At 37.3% G+C, this 21,511-nt stretch overlaps 1 protein-coding gene across 1 annotated transcript; it reads right to left on the minus strand.

Annotated features, from left to right (window-relative positions):
• Positions 1–16,406: 16,406 nt before the first annotated feature.
• Positions 16,407–18,572, minus strand: LOC306875300 (ADP-ribosylation factor-like protein 4C). Its single transcript, XM_079425768.1, has one exon. The coding sequence runs from the start codon at positions 18,061–18,063 to the stop codon at positions 17,485–17,487; it is 579 nt and encodes a 192-aa protein (XP_079281894.1). The 5' UTR covers positions 18,064–18,572; the 3' UTR covers positions 16,407–17,484.
• Between the last annotated feature and the right edge of the window lie 2,939 nt (positions 18,573–21,511).

Genomic DNA, 21,511 nt, shown 5'->3' on the forward strand with positions numbered 1-21,511 from the left:
CTAATAGTATATGAGGGAATGTCATTCCCTCCAGTGCCTGCTCCTCGCCAGAGCCCTCCAGTGCCTGCTCCTCACCAGTGCCCTCCAGTGCCTGCTCCTCGCCAGTGCCCTCCAGTGCCTGCTCCTCGCCAGCCCCCTCAAGTGTCCGCACCTCCAGAGCACCCCCCAAGTGTCCGCTCCTCCAGAGCGTCCCACAGAGCCCGCTCCTCCAGAGCGTCCCACAGAGCCCGCTCCTCCAGAGCGTCCCACAGAGCCCGCTCCTCCAGAGCGTCCCACAGAGCCCGCTCCTCCTGAGCTTCCCACAGAGCCTGCTCCTCCAGTGTGGCCCCTAGAGGGGAACATCCCAAAAACAATTTTGGGGGGGGGCCATATAGTCTCTGCCTGTGTGGCCGGGCCAAGGGCCAAGGCCACTGAGCTCCCTGATCCACCTTGGGCTCCCAAAGGAATAATACCGCCATGGCCATCCAAGCCCTCTGATCCGCCATGTCCGTCCAAGCTCCCTGATCCGCCATGGCCGTCCAAGCCCTCTGATCCGCCAGGACCGTCCAAGCTCCCTGATCCGCCATGGCCGTCCAAGCTCCCTGATCTGCCATGGCCTTCGAAGTCTCCAGTCCCGCCATGGTCTCCCGAGTCTCCAGTCCCACCATGGTCTCCCGAGTCTCCAGTCCCGCCATGGCCTTCCAAGTCTCCTGATCCGCCATGGCCTTCCAAGTCTTCAGTCCCGCCATGGCTCCCTGAGTCTCCTGACCCGCCATGGCCTCCCGAGTCTCCAGTCCCGCCATGGCTCCCTGAGTCTCCTGATCCGCCCTGGAGGCTTCCCGAGTCTCCTCCTTGTCCTGGCCCTGTTCTAGCCTCCAGGGTGCCCGCCCCCCCTCCCCGATGTTACTGTTACGGTGTGGGACGCACCTTCCGGGAGGGGGGCGATATCTGTTACGGTTCTGTTTCTGTTCAGTTTGGTTTTGCCCATATTTGGTTCTTCCTGTTTTAGTTCCTGACCTAGTTTTGTTAATTAACTATCATCCCCATCACCTGTGTTTGATTAATTATCTCGTTTGTGCCTTTGTTCTAGTCCCTTTATAAGTCCTGAGTTTCCCTTCAGTGTTTGTCCGTTCTTAAGTTAGTTTAATGTCTAAAAGTGTGTTGATTCCATTTAATAAAGAATACTCCTTTGTTTATTCCTTTGTCGAGCGCCTATTTTACTACAACCACCAGACGCATAACAGCTATAGGTTCACTCTTCTATTTCCTAGCTTCTAGCATTACGCATTGTGCTGCAGGGAACACATTCAACACAGTAGTGTGTCTGGGCACATGCATCCCGTGCAGACGGAGGAGATATTTATTTTCTCTCTCGCTAGCACTCTAACCTGAGGGTTTCATTAGGGAAAAATGCCAGTGTACTCTGATTAGCATGCTAGTTCTAGTACAGCTACCAGTAATTCGGTTCACCTCACACCAGTCAGAACATGAAAACCATGAGAGCATACGTTCTTTTTTTCAGTGAAGTTTGATTTTGGCAACAAGTAGTTCCTGCCTTTCCAACAGAAGTCAGTCCTTCTGTAGAAACACACACACAGAGGCTATATTTAGAAAGCTAGCATGATGCTTATTGCACAATACACCCTGTATACTTCCTACTATTTAAAAATACAGCATGTGAAACATGTTATATGTTTAATGTAAAAGTGTATTTTATCTAACTGCACTGGCAGATTTTTTCCACTTGTTCTCCCCCGAGTTACGTCGTCTGCCATTTTGGAGAGTACCTCAGAATGTATTTTACATAATCAGCGTTGTTTACGTTCGGGGGGAAAGTGCACGCATGAACATAATCGGTGTATTAAGCGTTGTTTACGCTTAGGCGAAAGCATGCGTATACGCTGTGATACTCTCTAAAATGGCGGACGACGTAACTCGGGGGAGAAGATTGGTTGAGTAAATTATGTTATTTTTGTTTTCTTTGCGAAAAAAAAAGTATTCTCGCAGCGTTGCAAAACTGAAGTTGAGCCACTGATGTCACATGGACTGTTTTACCGATGTGTTTACTACGTTTCTGGACCTGGGAACAGTTACAACAGTTCAGTTACATTGCTGTCTATGGAGGGTCTGAGAGCTCTCCGATTTCATCAAAAACATCTTAATTTGTGTTCCGAAGATGAACGAAGGACTTACGGGCTTGGAACGACATGAGGGTGAGTAATTAATGACAGAATTTTAATTTTGAGGTGAACTAACCCTTTAACACAGATAAAAAATATACAATCTATGAAAACATGTCTTATTATCATATGCAATGTTGCATCTTAAGTGAATTGATTCCGTTTCAAGGACTTACCCATTATAAATACCTGTTATGAACAAAAATACCCATTATGAATATGATCTCTTGACATGTGCTGCTTCGTACTGGACAAAAAGCAAGGGGCAGCCCAACATAATAACATTATTACGTCAGTGTGATGTGTTACTGTTTCCTGTTTGATGCAGATCGCCTACTATTGTGACCCAAGGCAACTTTCCAAAAGCCAATTTGCAGCTCTTTACACAACAACACTGGCAACAGAACCAGTGTCATATCAATTGAGGTAAAACTATCAGCCATCAGATTCATTGTCATAAATACATGTTGAAAATTAGAGCTTTTAGCTGCTTAGAACACAGCACTGGTGTCAGAGTTAGGACTTTTAATAAGTAGAAGATCACCTACGGTTCTTCATGAAAAATAGATTTTGAGTTGGTAATGTCTCTGTGTGTGGTGTTTGTTTAAAACATTAAAGGGGTGCTTTTTGTCTTGTTTCCTGGTAAAATATCTACAAATGATTAAAACAAGATAAATTTACTTTGTATCTTCAGTAAGAGTGTATTTTTCTATAGCCAGGTTTCCATCCAAAGTTGTGAATTTAACTTGTGCACAAAATTGGAATGTCACATAAAACGTTTGCGAATAAGCACAGTTTCCATCCGACAAGTCAAAGAGAACAAAATCATCTTTACCTGATAAACTGGCATTAAATAATCACAAAGAAAAGTGTGAGAAGCCACTGAAAATAATAATTTTCATATATAATAAATTACTTGTGCCTCAGAATGAGCTGATGAAACAATAAATGCAGCCATTGCTTTCACAGGTAGATGACTGCTGTTTTGGGAATATAATCGTTTAAGTTCTAGGAGGCAGTATTACAGAAGATGACAGACTTTGCTTGGGCATTTCAGAGTGACCATAACAGCATTTCAGATTTTGAGCAACAAGATCGGTCCACTGGTTAGTCAGATTATGACATCCCATCGTGCAAAATCACATGACTGCGCATAATGCACATGGAGGAATTTATTCGGCAAATGCGTTTCCATCTCCCATCGCTCGCATTAACCATTTTACGCACAAGTCAAAAAAGTTTTTGCGAAATATTTTTTTTTTTTTATTTGGCATTTACATCACTCATTTCTGATGTGATTATTCAAAATGTGAATTAAAACAGGGTTATGGAAACTTAGCTTATGTAAGTTAAAAACAAGTGGAAAAAATCTGTCTGTGCAGTAAGACAAAAATATTTTTATTTCAAATACAATGTATGAAAACAAGTGTGAAAATGTTATACACTATTGATTCTCATATAAATTTATCTTCTTGTAAGGATTTTTAGATATTTTAACTGGAAATCATGACAGAATGCTCCTTAGGAATAAGGTTTTAGAGACGTGTTTAGCGTTGTGCTTCTTAGAGAAATTAACTTACATAAAGATAACTATATGGCTAACATTTAAAGCTGTTCTTTACTGGCAACAAGAAAGCAGTTTCCAGAATGTTGTCTTGTAATTATGGTAACACTCACATGAACAAAGCAGTAGCACATTGAAATCTAAGTCAAACGATGAGTCAAAATTTCATTTAATTTCTTCATATTTCATTACAAGAAAATTTGAACCAAAAAATAACAAATTAGATGTTTTTTTCTTAATTATTATTATTTAACCTTTATTTAACAAGGAAATTTTAAAACTCTTGAGATTTAAAATCTTATTTACAAGAGGGTCCTGGCCAAGATAGGCAGCACATTTAGTTACACATAAAACAAAATACATTAGTTGACATACACAAAAACATACACAATTCACTCAAAATATTTACAATCAGGTGACTCTACAACTAGATCCTTTAAAATACATCTAAAATCATTTAGTGATACCAACTCTTTTAAGCATAACTTAGCTTGTAATTGATTCCAATCAAATGGAGCGGCATAACCGAATGCCCGTTTACCCATATTAGTACGAACTTTAGGGATGCTTAAAAGATAATAGTCCTGTGAGCGAAGCCATAATTCTTTACATCTTTTTGAAAGATGAAGGCAACTTGTGATTTCTTGCCTCAAATAATCCACTTTGAAGAAATTAGACCATCTGTCGAGTGAAATGCAGCCCCACACGGAAAAACAGACCAAATGCCCTCTTTGGCCTTCTGATCTCTGCTGGATTGCTTGTCTTTTTAATATTTTCTCAAGCAGAGATGAAGTCTTGGCCAGTGAGGGGTCTGGACTCTAACCGGTCCTGCTGAGGTTCAAAGCAAACTCCAGTCAAGTCCCATAACTCTGTCTTCACTGATTAGCTAATTGGTGATCAGAACTGTATCTGGTTGGCTGAACTGCATGGATTTGCAGTTTAATCTCACTGCCCACATATCATCTTAATAACCGGTCAGTTAGCTTGTGGAGATATACATGCTTGATGCTACCAGGTAGAGTTCTCGTGACTGTCGAAGTCAAGCCTGATTTCAGAAATAGAGCACAAAGTTAAACTGGTAATGTTTTTCAGAGCAATATGCCACTGTCTGAAAGTGTTTTTGTGAGATCTCGCCTCTTGTCGGAGTAACTTAAATTCTTGCAGAGTTCAGTTCAGTTAAAGCTTTTATTTTCTGGCATCTCTTCAGAGCGCCACTGAATTCTGTCAGCATCAGCACGCCAAATCTCATCTCTTCCCTGACGTTGGCCTCTTTCCCGGGTCTCGTATCAGAAATAATTGACAGGGATGGAGAGACAGAGATAGCAAGAAAAACAAAGAGATAAACAAGGGGAAAACAGGGTTCTGTGGTAATTGACATGTCTAAGCTTTGCGATCTGCTAGTTGTTTCCGTTAGGTGTGATTTGTCTTGAGATGCGGTAGCGTCTGTAAATGTGCCAAAAGGAAGGAACAGATGCTAGGAGCAATAGCTTTTTAGTTGTTCTATGCCAGGGTTTTTTGCCAAAGAAATAAATTACTTATGGTTTTGCATAAAACTGCACAGCCAAAAAAAAAAAAGAATTTGTCCAATTAAAATGACTAAATATCCATCCAAATATCTTATGTATTGTTGCTTCTTAAGTAAATTTCTTGTTTTGAGGATCTTTAGATATTTCATTGAAAACAAAACAAAAAATGACTACTTAAAATGTATTTGAGTTGAAAAAAAAAAAACAGATTTGTAAATGCTTAGACTAGGCTTGAGTTGAAGCATTAATATTTCACTGTAGATTTTTGAGAGTTTATTTGATTTCTCTTGTTCGCATGGACTATCTTGCCCTTCTACATTCCAGACAGTGATACTGTCTCTCTTGACCTCATCTGGGATAGTCTATAACGTACCACTGACACACACACACACACACATTCCAAACAGATGATCGACTGTTTCGTCATTCCAATGAAAGACGTATTGTCTCGCTTTATTAGCTCAAATCCCTGTAAATGTGTGATCCACCTGGTGCTGTCCATACCTCATGAAATAGTACATTAAAACACATTGACAGTTAATATACAGATGTCTGAAGTTCAGAAAGCTGGCTTAGATCTTTTCTTTGACACCACAGATTCAAAGAATGGTCCTTCCTTTGGATCTGCGGTCAGTTGGTCTCACTATGATCTAATGAAATGCTTCTTTTCAGGCTGAGTCAACAGTTTTCTCTAACAGAGATACCATAAATTCCTGTTTGGCTCCCCTCCATTTAATAAATGCAATTTTAGTCTTCATTTTAGTAGTACTTTCATCCTTGTTTTGGCAAAAAGTTGTAATCCTTTATTCTATGATCCAAGAACATTGATTTGAGAGGTGAGTAGAAGGAGAGCCTTGCGAGCCTTGCTACTATTTGTGTGGTAGCTTCAACCATTCAACCTGTGGACCTTTATCAACTCTTCACAAACACACTGGTGCATATTGCAAACAAAAAGGGAAAGAGCTTGCTTAGAAAGTAAGCTCCGATGTGATTGGCTAGCTGTACAAAATTTACAGTAGTCAAGTAGTGGATTTTGTTTCATCAGGAAATAAAGTCATAGAAGAACTAAGGCAAGAACAAGCTGAGTAATGTGACAAAGTTTGCAAGGTTCATTGCATTAATTCTGTTTGAGATTCTCTAGGTACTTTCACAATGAGTGGGAATGCACTTGGATACTGAAGTCAAGTAGGAATGCCTCATAGAAACCAAGAGCATTCAATTTCTAGGTCCACATCCAAGTTTGATTCCACACCTCTCCACTTGTACCAGTTAGTCCAAGTTACGTTCACACTTTTCAAGCCAAACTGGAGGCCACATGAACCGTATCCTAGATCTCTCAAGTTGACTCAGTAGGTTTATAAAACAATTTTGTTCAACACCAAAAGCTATAGAGTGAAATTTACCTTAGTAGCAAGATTAGGATTCTATCCTGTTTCACATGCAACTACCTGTCTCCAAACTCAGTCCTGGAGGGTCACTGTCCTGCAGCTTCAACTTGCTCCAATACACCTGCTTGGAAGTTTACAGTTTGCCTAGTAAGACCTTGATTCAGATGTGGTTAATTGGTTCAGATGTGTTTAATTGGGGTTGGAGCTAAACTTTGCAGGACATCGGCCCTTTAGGAACAGGATTGGACACCCCCTCACCTAAAGTCAATTCAAAATTTACATCTCAGTCAGGCAAACCTGTGGGCAATTCTTGACCAGAATAAGATGGACCAGACTTCAGACAAAGTAAAATGACTTATGTGGGTGGATACATAAAGCAAGTGAAATACCCCACAGAAAAATACACACAGATTTATAGAGAGCAGTAAACTCTTCCATTCCAGTAGAGTCCTCATGCAGGTTTTGGTTGGAACAAACTCTTTTAATTTAGAAAATCCTTCAATAACCTCACCCATCATTATACCCTTGCAATAATAAATTAGGGTTTACATAGCATAAGGTTTTTTTTGCACTTTACCGAACAGGCCTGGAGATAAATTTTCGCTTGCTGACAAGAGTCTACCATGTTGTCGGATCTCCCAGAGTCAGTTGTTGAGTGAATGAGATGGCACGTTTCCAGACTACAGCTAAAATCCCTTTCTCCTTCAAGCTGAGGGCTTCTCAACAACTTCCAGGAAGACCAATGTAACTCACCAGGCTAATATTGACCTAGTGCCTGGAAAGAGCAGTGATATTTGTTTGACAGGAAATATAGTAAAATAAATGCGCTGTTTTATGTCACTATTTAATTTCAAACTCACTGACCTTCAGAAATTAGATATTTTCCATAGTTTAACATGCATATATGTATGTGCTTAACAGTTTTATTGCATGCTTTTAAAAGTGTGTATGTCTTTAATCTTTGAATATGGTCACCACATGGGTGCTGGCACCAGCGCCAAACCTTTTCAGACACTCAGCCAGGAACTAGCAGGAACAAACCCACATCAGAAACAACAGCTGCACGTCCCCACTGTTTTTTCCGGCATTTACCACCAAAGAGGGTCTTGAGCATTAAGATGGAAAACATGCAACTACAAATTGAGACCGGAGGAACATGTTCACAGATTGTTGACGTTATGCAATGCTTTTGGCTTTGATGGTGATGTACTGGACAAATTATGCATCGGAGGCTGGCAGGGTTGAGTGTGTCTTATGCACCTTCTTTGGCTAGTACTGCAACATTTCCTTGATCTGCTGCTGCCTTAAAAGGTGCCATTTCATAGAAAAGATCTCTTTTGTTATAAAAAGTGGTTGATGATCTATGCAGACATAATCAAATGTTCAAAGGATAAAGCTGCCCCTTTTCCCAAAAGGGTAGGAATGGCCCACAACCCTTCAATAAGTGGTTTGAAGAATGAATGGATGGGTAACAATGATATATCCCAAATATGAGATGAAATGGTGATCAAAAGGAGATTTGCAGCATGGCATCTCCCCCACCACAGCACGGCAAATGATTCATTTGCTCTCCTAATTAAAGTGATAATGAAATGCACTGGAAAGCTTCAGTATTCAGATGAGGCTCTTGTTCTGATGCAAATAAAACATGCTTCTGCAGAAAAACACACTGAAAACTACAGAGAGAGACTGGCTGAGTGGGGAGACACATGTGGAGCCATACACCTGGGAAGGAGGGACTAACCCATCTCTGAACTCTTCATGCTGTCTGAACACGCTCTTACAAGCACTCGTGCAAAGGAGCAGGGGAGTAAAATGGTGCAAGAAATGATGAAAAGGGTGGCTTTAGAGTTGATTTAGAGCTGTAAATGACAGCACATCCTGAGCACTTTATTTTTGAGATTTGTAAGTGGCTTGAAATACATGTTGTTTGTCTACAAATTTTAGAAATTCTTTCACACAGTGTTGTTGAGAACAAATGTCAGTGACCTTGCGGGTCAGCAGTGAACTGCAGCCTGTCACAAGTATGTTACGTAACAAAGAGCTCTAAGTTTAATGGCCTGTCTCAGTAATAGGGTTGACCGAGACCCTTTAGGGCACCATAAAACTGTGTCCGCTTACTGACAGGAACACAAAACATCTTATTTATTTAGTACTGTGTTAACTGTTCTGTCTTGCCTGCCTTCCCTGTGTTAGAACAGATTTACAGACACAATGGTGTCCAGTGATGTCCAAATGGTGAATATTTGCCTCCCTGATGAGAACTCCATTTCTGTCCTGACACTTGCGTTAGGAGTTAGGACTTTCTTTAAGCCTTGGCAAACAGCCGAAATGACTCAGATGTTAAACTGGTGTTAATGTTTAATCCCTTCGAGACGGGATCTTTTTGGGCTCTGTTGAGGACGGGTATTGCAGGTCAGAAGTCACAGTCTTAAACCTACCGATTCAGAAAATCTCAGACTTAAGTAATCTTGCTCTAAAACTGAACATATGTGGAATTATGATACTACAAGAGCCAGTGGCATTTTGAAGTTCGTACATCCATCTGTCTATTTGTCTGTCTATCATTCTGTCTGCCAGTCTAGCTATCTGTCATCCTTTTTATCTATCTATCTATCTATCTATCTATCTATCTATCTATCTATCTATCTATCTATCTATCTATCTATCTATCTATCTATCTATCTATCTATCTATCTATCTATGTACATGTTTATCATTCTGTCTGTCTGTCTGTCTGTCTGTCTATCTATCTATCTATCTATCTATCTGTCTGTCTGTCTGTCTGTCTGTCTATGTATATGTCTATCATTCTATCTATCTATCTATCTATCTATCTATCTATCTATCTATCTATCTATCTATCTATCTATCTATCTATCTATCTATCTATCTATCTGTCTGTCTGTCTGTCTGTCTGTCTGTCTGTCTGTCTGTCTATGTACATGTTTATCATTCCGTCTGTCTGTCTGTCTGTCTGTCTGTCTGTCTGTCTGTCTGTCTATCTATCTATCTATCTATCTATCTATCTATCTATCTATCTATCTGTCTGTCTGTCTGTCTGTCTGTCTGTCTGTCTATGTATATGTCTATCATTCGGTCTGTCTGTCTGTCTATGTATATGTCTATCATTCTGTCTGTCTATCTATCTATCTAGATTCTGTCTATCCGCCTATATGTCTGTCTGTCTATCTAGTCATTCTGACTTCCTGCCTGTCTATCCACCCATCTGTCTATCATTCTGTCTGTATGTCTATCTGTAATTCTGTCTTCATGTCTTCCATCTCTCTCTCTCTGACCAACTGTCTGTATATACATTGGAAATGGTTTGTGACCGAGGTTTCTGATATTGGATTGTTGGGATAGTGTGATGCGAGTGTCATATGACCTCATCGCCAATCAAAGCCCTTCGACTTTTTCATCACAAAGGCCTGAGGCGCAGCACTGACAACAAAACATGAAAGCTCCATTGTATTTTTAAGACAGCACTGATATTAGCATATACGGCACATTCCCATAGACTTAATCCAGACGGAGTGATTTAAATGGCCCGAATGCAAAAACACCCACACAGGATGAGAAGATAAACATAAGAGAGAGAGACTTGATGGCATTGAACTACTAAGCAGGATTAATCAGTTCTCAACAATATGCAGTAAACAAACACGGTGGCAAAGCAGCGTCTTCCATATCCATGAGTGCAGAAATGAATGATGCATCGGATGAAAGAGGAAGACAGAAAAAGATGACAGGAAGGTGAGAGAGGGTGGGTGGGTGAAGAAGTTGTGAGAAAGTAGGGCACAGGAACAGAAGGGACAATGATAGATTTCTGTTTCGGTGGAAGGTATCGGTTTCTGCACAACAACAAAAGTAGAAGAAAAGGCAGAGAGGCAAAAAGACAATCTGTCGGGATTGTGAAAAGTTAATGTATTATATTATGGGATAATATTACACCCCCATGTTCAGTGTGGTTACATCAGCAGAAAAGAGAAGTTTTTCAAAAGTTTGTATGTTTTGATGAGACATTATGAAAACTGAAAGATTATGAAAACTACCCCATGCAATTATTGTTTTTAAATAATTGTAACATTTTATACTATGTATTTATTATTAATTATTTATATATATATATATATATATATATATATATATATATATATATATATGTGTGTGTGTGTGTATATATTTTACACACTGTTTTATAATCTATGTTGTATATTATTAAATATTATAAAATATAAAATAATTTATTATGTAAAAATAATATACAGTTTTTCTCAGTCGCTTTGGTACATTTCTCAGATCAGAATTGAAATTCTCAAAACTACCTGTTCAAGCTTCACATCATTGTGTCACTTGTGCACATCAAAAAGCAGTTTCTCATTTTTTTGAACAAGTTGCAAATGCTTTGGTACATCCATGCAAATGATTATGTACAATTCTCTGCTGTTTCCTACATTATCAACTGATTATGTCATGTTGCTCAAAATGTATTATATAGATCTCTGTGCTATTGTCTTACCCCTCAAAACATCTAGTCATTAGTTCATCGTATAAGTCATTAAATGCAAAATGGTTGATCTAGTTGTCATAAACTGTCAAGACTAAGACATAAACTGACAAAACTATTTCTTTTAAGAAATAAAGTCAATATTGATATAATTTTGTTCGGTTTTATACAAAGTTGTATTATTTTTGATGACAGGCTTTAAAATCAAACTCCGCAATCCAATTATTATTTTTAAATAATTGTAACATTTTATAAAATGTATTTATGAGTAATTATTTTTTATCTGTTTTAAAATATAATTATATGTAAATATAATTTACATATAAAAATATAATTATATGCCTATTTTAAAATATAAACATGTAATCTGTTATATACTATTATAATTATATAAAATATTTTATTGCATAAAAATAATTAAAACTAAAATTTGAAAACTCATGCTCTTGTGAGTAAATAATGATACGATTTTTTTTTTTTTTTTGTCATTATTTTGTTTGTTTGTGAACTATTTCTTTAAAGAAATAAGGTCAACATTGATATCATGTGTTTAGTTTAATGCAAAGTTGCACTACTTTTGTATGTGCTACTGTTTTTTTTAAAAATAGTAGTTTTATCTAATGTTTGGAAACAATTTTCACTCAGAAATTGCAGGTAAATTTCACAAACAGTTACAAAGAACCAGCAAGTAACACAATGAATTCAATGTAAAATTTTCAAGTATAAATAGAAGTAGTATTTTCTAGTAAAATGTACGGAATTTTTGTTTTATTTACAACTCCCAAAAACATCAGCAACAACAAAAACATGATTTGCAGCTCACCAAAGTACTGTGTTCATGGATTGCTCCATTTGCTTAAGGCTTTTCTACTAGCAGACCCCATTTAAGTTCATTTGACCAGTGAACCATCAGCTTTCCTATGTGACCCACTGTAGTGTGTGTGTGAGAGAGACGGTAAACGCATAAATACATTCCCCTCTCTCTCTCTCTCTCTCTCTCTCTCTCTAGAGGGCTTTACCCCGTTTCTGAGAGCATCTGTTCTGCTACCGTAGATGTCTCCAGTTATTTCAATCTATTTAGCTGCAGAATGACGAGTCTAAAAGTGGAGTGGACAGAGAAAGACAACGCTTGGAGGAGAATAGAACAAGGAGTTACAAAGAGATTAAAATGCAAAGAGCGGTAAAAACAGGTGTCGTACAAAAAGACGACAGTCACGAGTAGGCATGTCACGACAGGTAACAAACTCCCAAATATTTCAGTCACAAAGACTGAAAAGCTGTTTCTACAGGTGTGTTTTGAAAGCTTCATGGATTCACCCAGAAAACCGGGATAGAGGCATATGGGAAACGGGGTTTAATAACAGACAAATCCTTCAATATGACCCAAATAGATGTTCTTTTTTTTCTTTCTTTCAAACACGCAGTTACCATTTTCCCTGCTCCTTCGTTGCCATTTTGAGTTTTACTCTCACGAGTTCAAAACAGGACTTTCTGTGCTCCATAAAAAAACATACAATTTGCATGCAATTACAAAAAACAGCTCATTACGGACAGTAAAACAAAACATTGGCTGCATGATCAGAGTAACAAATGACATTTTAATAACTTGTTTGTATGAGGAGAGAGTTCAGATAGCAATAAATCCTTCAACTCAACAATGTGATTGTATATATTTTAAAGAAAGTGGGAACAATGATATATATGTATCTGAGGCAAACTGTATTTCTGTCTTTCTAGCATGTAAAATAAATATTTAATTCTTTCAACACAGAATAATACAAAATAAGTGTATATAATTCGTTTATTTTTCATTTGTAATTATATGTTTTATTTTACTTGCATTTATTATTATTTTTTTTACTGATTTTTATTAAGCAGCCATGCCTGGAAGCCACATTTTTTATTTTGTTTATTTTTATATTACATTTGAATTGCTTTATCTTAATTGCATTAACATTTATTCATCTATTTGTATTTATCTATTTAACATTTTATTTATTATTTATTTATTTCAATATTTTATTATTGCATTTTACTATTGCATTCAGCATTCATTAAAAACCATAATCAATGCAATAAAATATTTTCAAACAATGTCACATATACATAAACATGTAATGTATGTCAGGAGATCCCATATTCATTTATTAGAGTTTTATTTTAGCTATTACACTGGGAACTAAGGTTACCATAGTAAAAATACATCAACATAATGTTTTACACCTATCATTGTTTTGTTTTTTTTCTATTTCTCTGCCGGTTGCTGGTAATGGTCTTGGCGTGAGTCTTGTTTGAGTGTTGTTTACTGATAATATCGCATAGTTTCCCTGGGAACAGAGATATTTTCTTATCTGCATTTTCATAAGTAAAATTATGAGTAATCCCTGCCTTTATGCATGATAAGACAACAAAATATGACCAATTCACAGTAAGTTCACTGGAAAAAAAATCACACATTGGAACACACTGGACTGTCCAACACTAACCATTCAATCGTCGCTGAGCGTCCCATTTTCTGGCCTTTCATTGGATTTCCAGTGGGTGCCACATTAATTATTAAGCTCTATTTATAGGACCCCATTACCTGCTCCAAAAAAAGCCTGTCATTACTACAGCATGAGTTTTTAGAAAGGTGGACGTTGAGATGAATTATCTATATCATCTTTCCGGTGCCCTCGGTGGGTTTTTGGATTATTCAGAGCCAGTCTTTCATCCTGTGACGTACCTTTTCAGCCTTTCCAGAATTTCACACTCAAGGCCATGGGTTCATTTAGATGATGGGTAATTAATGTGGCTGAAATTATGGCACACACTTACTGTGATTGTCAAAGAGATGAAGCAGTACCGATATAGCAGCTATACTGGTTTATGGGTCAATGACAAATGAGGATGTCTGGGATGATAAAAAGGAAAAATAAAAGCCTAGTTCATGATCATCTTGTATTGAGGTTGTTTCATACATTTTTTGAAAATATTTTTGTACAAAGATTATGATATTTACTATATTATTCATCTTTCATACTTTGTGTGTGTGTGTGTTTCATTGAAAGAAGTTTGTCAAAGCTATTTATATGATCAAAAATACAGTAAAATTGGTAGTATTGTGAAAATTATTACAATTAAAAATGAAAAACATTGCTGTTATTAAATCTAAAAACGTTATTAAAATGAAAGCATTATTAACATTAAAATATTAGTAAAACAACAACAACATGATATTCTACCATTAAAAAAGTAATACTTTTGTTCAGCAATGATGCATTAAATTGATCAAAAGTGACAGCAAAGATATTAGGACATATAACGTTACAAATAGATTTATATTTGGAAAAAAAAGTATGTGTTCCATGAAAAAATATTAGGCAGTAAAAACTGTTTTACAAGAACCATTATTAATAATTCAGCACCAAATTACAGGAATGATTTACATTTTAAAATATATTAAAATACAAAACAGTTCTTTTAAATTGTAAAAATATTTAACAAACAAACAAAGAAACAAACAAGCAAGTATCACAGTTTCCACAAAAATAGTATGCAGTAAAAACTGTTTTATAACAACCATTATTAATAACTAAGCACCAAATTACAGGAATAATTTACATTTTAGAATATATTAAAATAGTAAACAGTTATTTTAATATGTAATAATATTTTAAAAGCAAACAAGTAAGTATCATGTTTCCAGAAAAAATATTAGGCAGTAAAAACTGTTTTATAAAAAACATTATTAATAATTAAGCACTAAATTACAGGAATAATTTACATTTTAATATACAGTAGATATTAAAATAGAAAACAGTTCTTTTAAAATTTGTATAATATTTAAAATTATTACTGTTTTTATTGTGTTTTTGTTCAAATTATTACAGCCTGGGTGAGCATAAGCACTTCTTTCAAAAATATTTAAAACATTTTTAATGTTTAATTTATTTCTGTGAATGTTTTGCGTTTTCCTTTTTGCCAAATTACACAGGAGGCCTTTTTAAGATTAAAAGTGTTTTGTTTTTTAGTTTTTTTAAGAGCAAGTGATTTCTTTAAACAGCACCACAGTGTAGCATGACTCATCTTGCATGCAAAATTGTCTTTAAAACTTTTAAAAAATAAAGCTAATTCGCATTAAACCACAGTACAGCCTGCTAAAAGTACATTTTTGTTTCCATGTGTATGTGTTTACATCTGTTTATGCCCACCCAGCAGGTGTTGTGTTGCGTGCCTCTAGGCCCCAGTCACACCCCCATCAGAGGGATTTCTCCGGCCCACTGTGGCTTATTCTAATTACACAATGGGTGAATTCTCCTATTAATATCCATTTTCAATCTCGCTGAGCACTAAAAGGTCATTATCCCGGTCCCGAGAGTGTGCCACGCTCAAACGCAAGCACGTGTGGGCCTCAGCCAGCCTGGAGCTAAATCAAAGGAATTTACGTCGTCCAGCGCTGTGAAATCATGTAGAATTATGGGTGATGGCTGTTGTACCAAATGGCAACTTTAAAGTAAAGTCGTGACGTATTGTTTTGCTCTGCGTTTAACCCATCCAAGTGCACACACACAGCAGTGAGTAGTGAACAAATGCACACACACACCGTGAACACACACCGTGAACACACATGCTGCAGCGCCCGGGGAGCAATTGGGGGTTCGGTGCCTTGCTCAAGGGCACCTCAGTCGTGGTATTGAGGGTGGAGAGAGCGCTGGACATTCCCTCCCCCCACCTACAATCCCTGCCGGCCGGGGGCTCGAACTCGCAACCTTTCGATTACGAGTCCGACTCTCTAACCATTAGGCCACGACTTCCCGTAATTACAGGAAACAGGGCTCGTCGCCCATGATAATGCTGAATGCAGACTTTTCTGAAGTGTTTAGGTCAGGTTGCACACCAACAAAACGCGACACGTGTTATGTATATTTCAGTATAATTTATTTTGAATATTTTTGGCATCATGTGCATAAACAGTCTTCATTTCACTACATGGTTTCATAATACAACAACCTCTGATTGTAGCTGAAGGTAGCATTTAATCAAATTAAAATTTACATCTCACAATTCTGAGTTTGCATCTCGCAATTTTGACTTTTTTTTCTCAGAATTCTGAGTTTTTATCTCGGAATTCTGTTTACATCTCGCAATTTTGACTTTTTTGTCAGAACGCTAAATTGTGAGAAAGTCCAAAATGTGAGAAAAAAAAAATCCATAGGTCATGGTCGAGGCCTGTTGGGCACTGAATTTTAAAAAGAAAGAGACAGAAAAAAAGGAAAGCTGGTGCAGCAGTAATTTTATGGTTAAATGCGCAGGAAGAGCATAATAAATGTACAAAATAATCATTTCATCATTTAAATTCATATACAGGTGCTTGTGGGCATTCAGTTTAAGGAATGATTTCATAACAAAAGTACTCTTTTTATAGGGTTTCTTAAAAGCACAGGCTAGCGATTATTATTGATATTTATCAAGCAGCAACATGGGTCCGGCCCATTTTTTTTTTCTCTTACCTTAATGCATTTTAAATTATTGACTAGTTCTACATTTTTTTAGCTATTTACGTTTTTGGTTCTATATGCAAGTATATTATTTAGCACTTTTTTTTATCTAGAGTAACACTTAATAGTAACTTTCAATAATAACTTCAATAAGAAACATGCTTAAAGTGTGTAATTTCTGCGCAACAAGCAGCACCGAATCGCAAAAATAATGTTTGTTTTCCAACAGGTCTCCCAAACTTATCTGCCATCAGTTGGACAAGCAGAGAACCCCGCCCCCAAACTCACGCCATTGCTTGAGCCATGTTGCTATGTTGCAAAAAAGCTAATATTACTCTTTATCCTTTATTTAGTCTTTGTATTTAAGCTATCACCTTGAACAGATCAAGAGTTCATAAAGATTCAAATATGAATATTTATGAATGTTTCAGACACTATGAATGCACATTAATTAATGGTCTGTTGAGCATTTTGATATTATTGAAAGTTACTGTAAAGTCTTACCAAATCCTGCACACCAAGGCAAAACCCATCATGTCTTTTAATGGCAACATTTAGTTTACCCAAAAATGACAATTCTGTCATCATTTACTCACCTTCATGTTATCCCAAACCTGTACAACATTCTTTTTTCTACAAGACACAAAAAGGAGATATTTTTGAAAAATGTCTGTTTTTTGGGGGGGGGGGGGGCCCGGGGGGGGGGGACCCCATTGACTTCATTGACTTTCAATGTATAGACATAAACAGAAGAACGTAAAGTATACAGGTTTGAAACAACATGATGAGTAAATTATGACAGAGTTGTATTTTTTGGGTGAGCTATCCCTTTAAAGTCTCTACAAATCTGTAACTGTCTATCGTTTCTTCTTCTGTTTAAGAGATTTCCTTCGTTTGACAATCATCTCATATAGTTTGTCCATTCCTTCATGGAGACCCTCGCCAATGATGGCGCAGGCTGGTTGGACGTGGTACGTGTTGGAGGGACTCAGTTCATGGAGGGCCAGGTGTTTCTCGATCTCGGTGACCGTCAGGGATTTAGGGAGGTCCTGCTTGTTGGCGATCACCAGCAGAGGAGTTCCTTGGTTCTCTGCGAATTTGGTGACTTTATGCAGCTCCGTCTTGGCTTCCTCAAGTCGGTCGACATCTACAGAGTCCACCACATAAATAATACCGTCCGTACAGCGGCTGTAGGATTTCCACAAGGGTCTTAACTTCTCCTGCCCGCCAACGTCCCAGAAGTGACAGCTGATGCCTTTGGCAGTGCCGTTGCTGAGTTTTATTTTCTCAGTGTTGAAGCCAATGGTTGGAACGGTATTGACAAATTCGTTGAACTTTAACCGATACAGTACAGTGGTTTTACCGGCCGAATCCAAGCCGAGCATCACAATGTGCAGGGACTGGAATGCAGCAATGTTGGAGAAACCGTTCCCCATCTTATGATGAATGTATAACAATCAATAAATCACATAGCAACCTTGCCTCTACAAGTATCTGAAGACCAGCTTGAAGCTTCCAGGCTCCCGATTCATTGGTTATTTAGCTTATAACTTGATGACTTTGGGATTGCAGGAAAAACCACCAGGTTATGATCCCATAAAGCGATCCATAAAACATGCACAGGACAGGCACCTCAATGTGTCAACGGTCCATGCTCATCCATGCAAACCCATCAAAGTATCCTTGATCTCCATTGCACATCAACCCAGGCAGGTATGCATGGTCGGTCTGGGAGGGCGTTGGGTTCTCCTTCTGTTTTCAGATGATATGTTGTGCTGCAGACCGCAGACCTTCGTTTATCTCCTCTGTATGTTTATGATCAGATTTCTTCCCCACGCAGCATAAATCCCAGACAGTAAGCTCAGGGAGCGAGGCGTTTCCTCAGTGGTGATAAAAACAAGCTGACAGTGAGAGTAGATGGAGGTTTCCCCGCTGTGCTCTGCCTCACACTGAAGCGCTGCTGCTGCTGTCTGTGCGTGTGCATGAGGAATACAAATCTGTGTGAACTCCTCCCACACAGGGAAGCAGAAGCATGGAGATGCCAGTTCATAAAGTCACTTCACAACACCGCATGCAAAGCCACCCCATGTACATACATATATATATATATATATATATATATATATATATATATATATATATATATATATATATATATATATATATATATATATATATATATATATATAACTGTTTAATGCTTAAGCTTTTATATATTTAAACTAATATATATATATATATATTTTAATATTTGTATTTTTTATAGAACTAATACTAGTTTGTATTGTATAAAATGACTAATATTATCTTATATTAGTTTCAGGTTCTTAGGATTGTAATTATGATTTTAAAAATTCAATTGTGACATGTATTTATTTTGACATGTAACATTTATTAAAATGTTTAAATTAGTATTATGGTGAGACATTTTAACCCATTAGACTCAATATATTGTAAAAAATAAATAAAATAACAATAATTATAAATAAAATAAATAAATAAAATGTGAGTCTGCTGACACCTAGTGAAAAATATATGTATAACAATATCTTTCAGGAGTTCGCCTGCCCATCCAGTCCTGATGGTTAATGGTAAATGAACTTGGCTTGCTGTCCTCAATGGAGGCTCGAACCCGAGGCTCAGCTTGAGCTCCGAGTTCAACCTCTCCATTTTGTTACTACATAGAGGGAGAATATCAGAAATAGAGGAGGAGATTGGGAGGTGGAGGGAGGGATGCTGGAAGAATTGACGTTGGGACGATGCACTGAATGCGGCTCATAATGATGATTGACAGGACTGAATGATTAGGCTCCTCCCGAACCTTAATTTCGTTTGGAACTTCATTTAAAATAATCTTGTAAAAATGTGTGTGTGTGTGTGTATACTTGTAGCTACAGTTGTACTATTGTCAGCAGATCACTGAAAACAGGTCATGAAGTAATTAAAGAGATGTAGTTGTGATTATAAAACTAAAATTTACTAAAACTGAATGCTATGTTATTTATTTCAAGTTGTTTATTGTTGTCGTTGTTCCTGGTATTATTCTGTGGGTGTGGTGTGGGGGGTGGGGGAAGGAATCATATACACACTGATATATATTAAACTATGAATAATTATAATATTCTGAAGAATTTTCTTTATTTTTTGGCGAATTATTATAGAATCTAAATGTTTACTCAGTAATTGTTGACTGCCAAAACTGTAGTGTTACTTTTCTACCATTAGATGTCAGGATTGCAGAAGTTAACAAAAAATAGCATTCTTCCCACAAGTGAACATCAATTTATTTACTACATGAGGAAATTCAGCCACATTAATCGGCATCAGTTTAAAATTAAAGACTGTTGTATCCATGAAACAACATCAAAAACAACAACAGAAGAAAATTACTTGATGCTCACTTTGTGTTAAAAAAATGTTACTTTCACCATAATTACTAAGGCCTGATGTTCATAATGTTAATTAGTTTTGTCATTTCTGACATTATTTTTAGATGACGCTTTACAAAGTCTCAGTTCTCACACAATGTGCCTTACAGCACACACACAAAGGCTTTAAGCTGACTGAATCCAGTCTGTCTGAGGAGAACGCACGTGTGTTTGTGTGTGTAAGGAAGTCAATACAAAAATGATTTAGGGAAGAAAACAAAATAGTGAGTTCCTGCCATTCTGACAGTCCTCCAAGAGGGAGGAAATGGCTCAGGAAGGAGTATGTGGGTCTTACAGAGAAGCTGGAATGGTTTATTGTGGCTGAACAATTCAATCCAGCTCAAAGCCCACTTCACATTTAAATGGTCCTCAAAGAAGAGTGAGACTTCAAAAATAAAATGCTACATACTAGCTGATATGTTCCAAAACCAAGCATGCTGCCTAACTATACAGCATTTGAGGAAATTAAGATTGCAAAAGGAATATTATGTTTCTTTCTAAGTTACTGTACCTCAAATTCTAAAAAATCCCACAATGCATTATGCATGCCAGAGTTCAGTGAAAAACAAATGACTTTGGCAGACAGAAAAAACTAAGAGAGACATTACACAATATTGTTGTGTGCTTTGCATTGTTACGTTTAGAGTACCACATTGTTAGCTTAGCTACATACTAACATGTATTAGTGCATAATTGTAATAGGTTTTATATCACAGAATTAGGATATATAGAGTCAATATGTGTTTGTACATTTTAAAATGGACAGATTCTAGATGCTAATTGGTCAAGACCACTTTAATACAACACAAAGATTAAACTAACTTTAAATGTCAAGGGTGACCATTTTTAGCAGAATTGGCTTAATAAAATAATGTTTCAATGAGTCCTTCAATATTTTGATTATGTAGTAACATAAAAGCTGTAAGTTACATGATGTGTGCTAATACTGTGCACCACATATTATACAATATAGTATAGCCTCTCATTCCTTTAAGTGTGGCATGCCACATTTCAGTTATTCATTCAGAAGTTATTGACTTGTACAGGAAGTGAAGTAATGAGGAAGTGTTTAAAGACAGAGGACACCGGGACTCTAACTGCCTGAGGTTGCATCTTGTTATAAATGAGCTCAAACAGGTCCATGCCCTTTAGTCCTTCCTGTCCACTTTGACAGCTGCTCCAACAGCCAGCAGTGGGGGAGAGAGAGCAGGGGAATAGGACAACACACACACAAAAATGTGCCAAGGTGGTTTCATTTCTGTAAAAGCCAACTATCATATCAGCCTGACATATCTGTCTGTCATATCAGTTTAACCTATCTGGGTCAATGACGTGATGCCTACATTTTCTGTCCGATTGCATTTTTTCAGTTAAAAATTGGTTTACATGCATAAAAAAGATGCAATATATATATAGGGCCTCTCCTATGTATGAACTCTAACTTTTCAAAAAATAC

The sequence above is a fragment of the Barbus barbus genome, assembly GCF_936440315.1.
Source record: "Barbus barbus genome assembly, chromosome: 9".
NCBI classification, from domain to species: domain Eukaryota; kingdom Metazoa; phylum Chordata; class Actinopteri; order Cypriniformes; family Cyprinidae; genus Barbus; species Barbus barbus.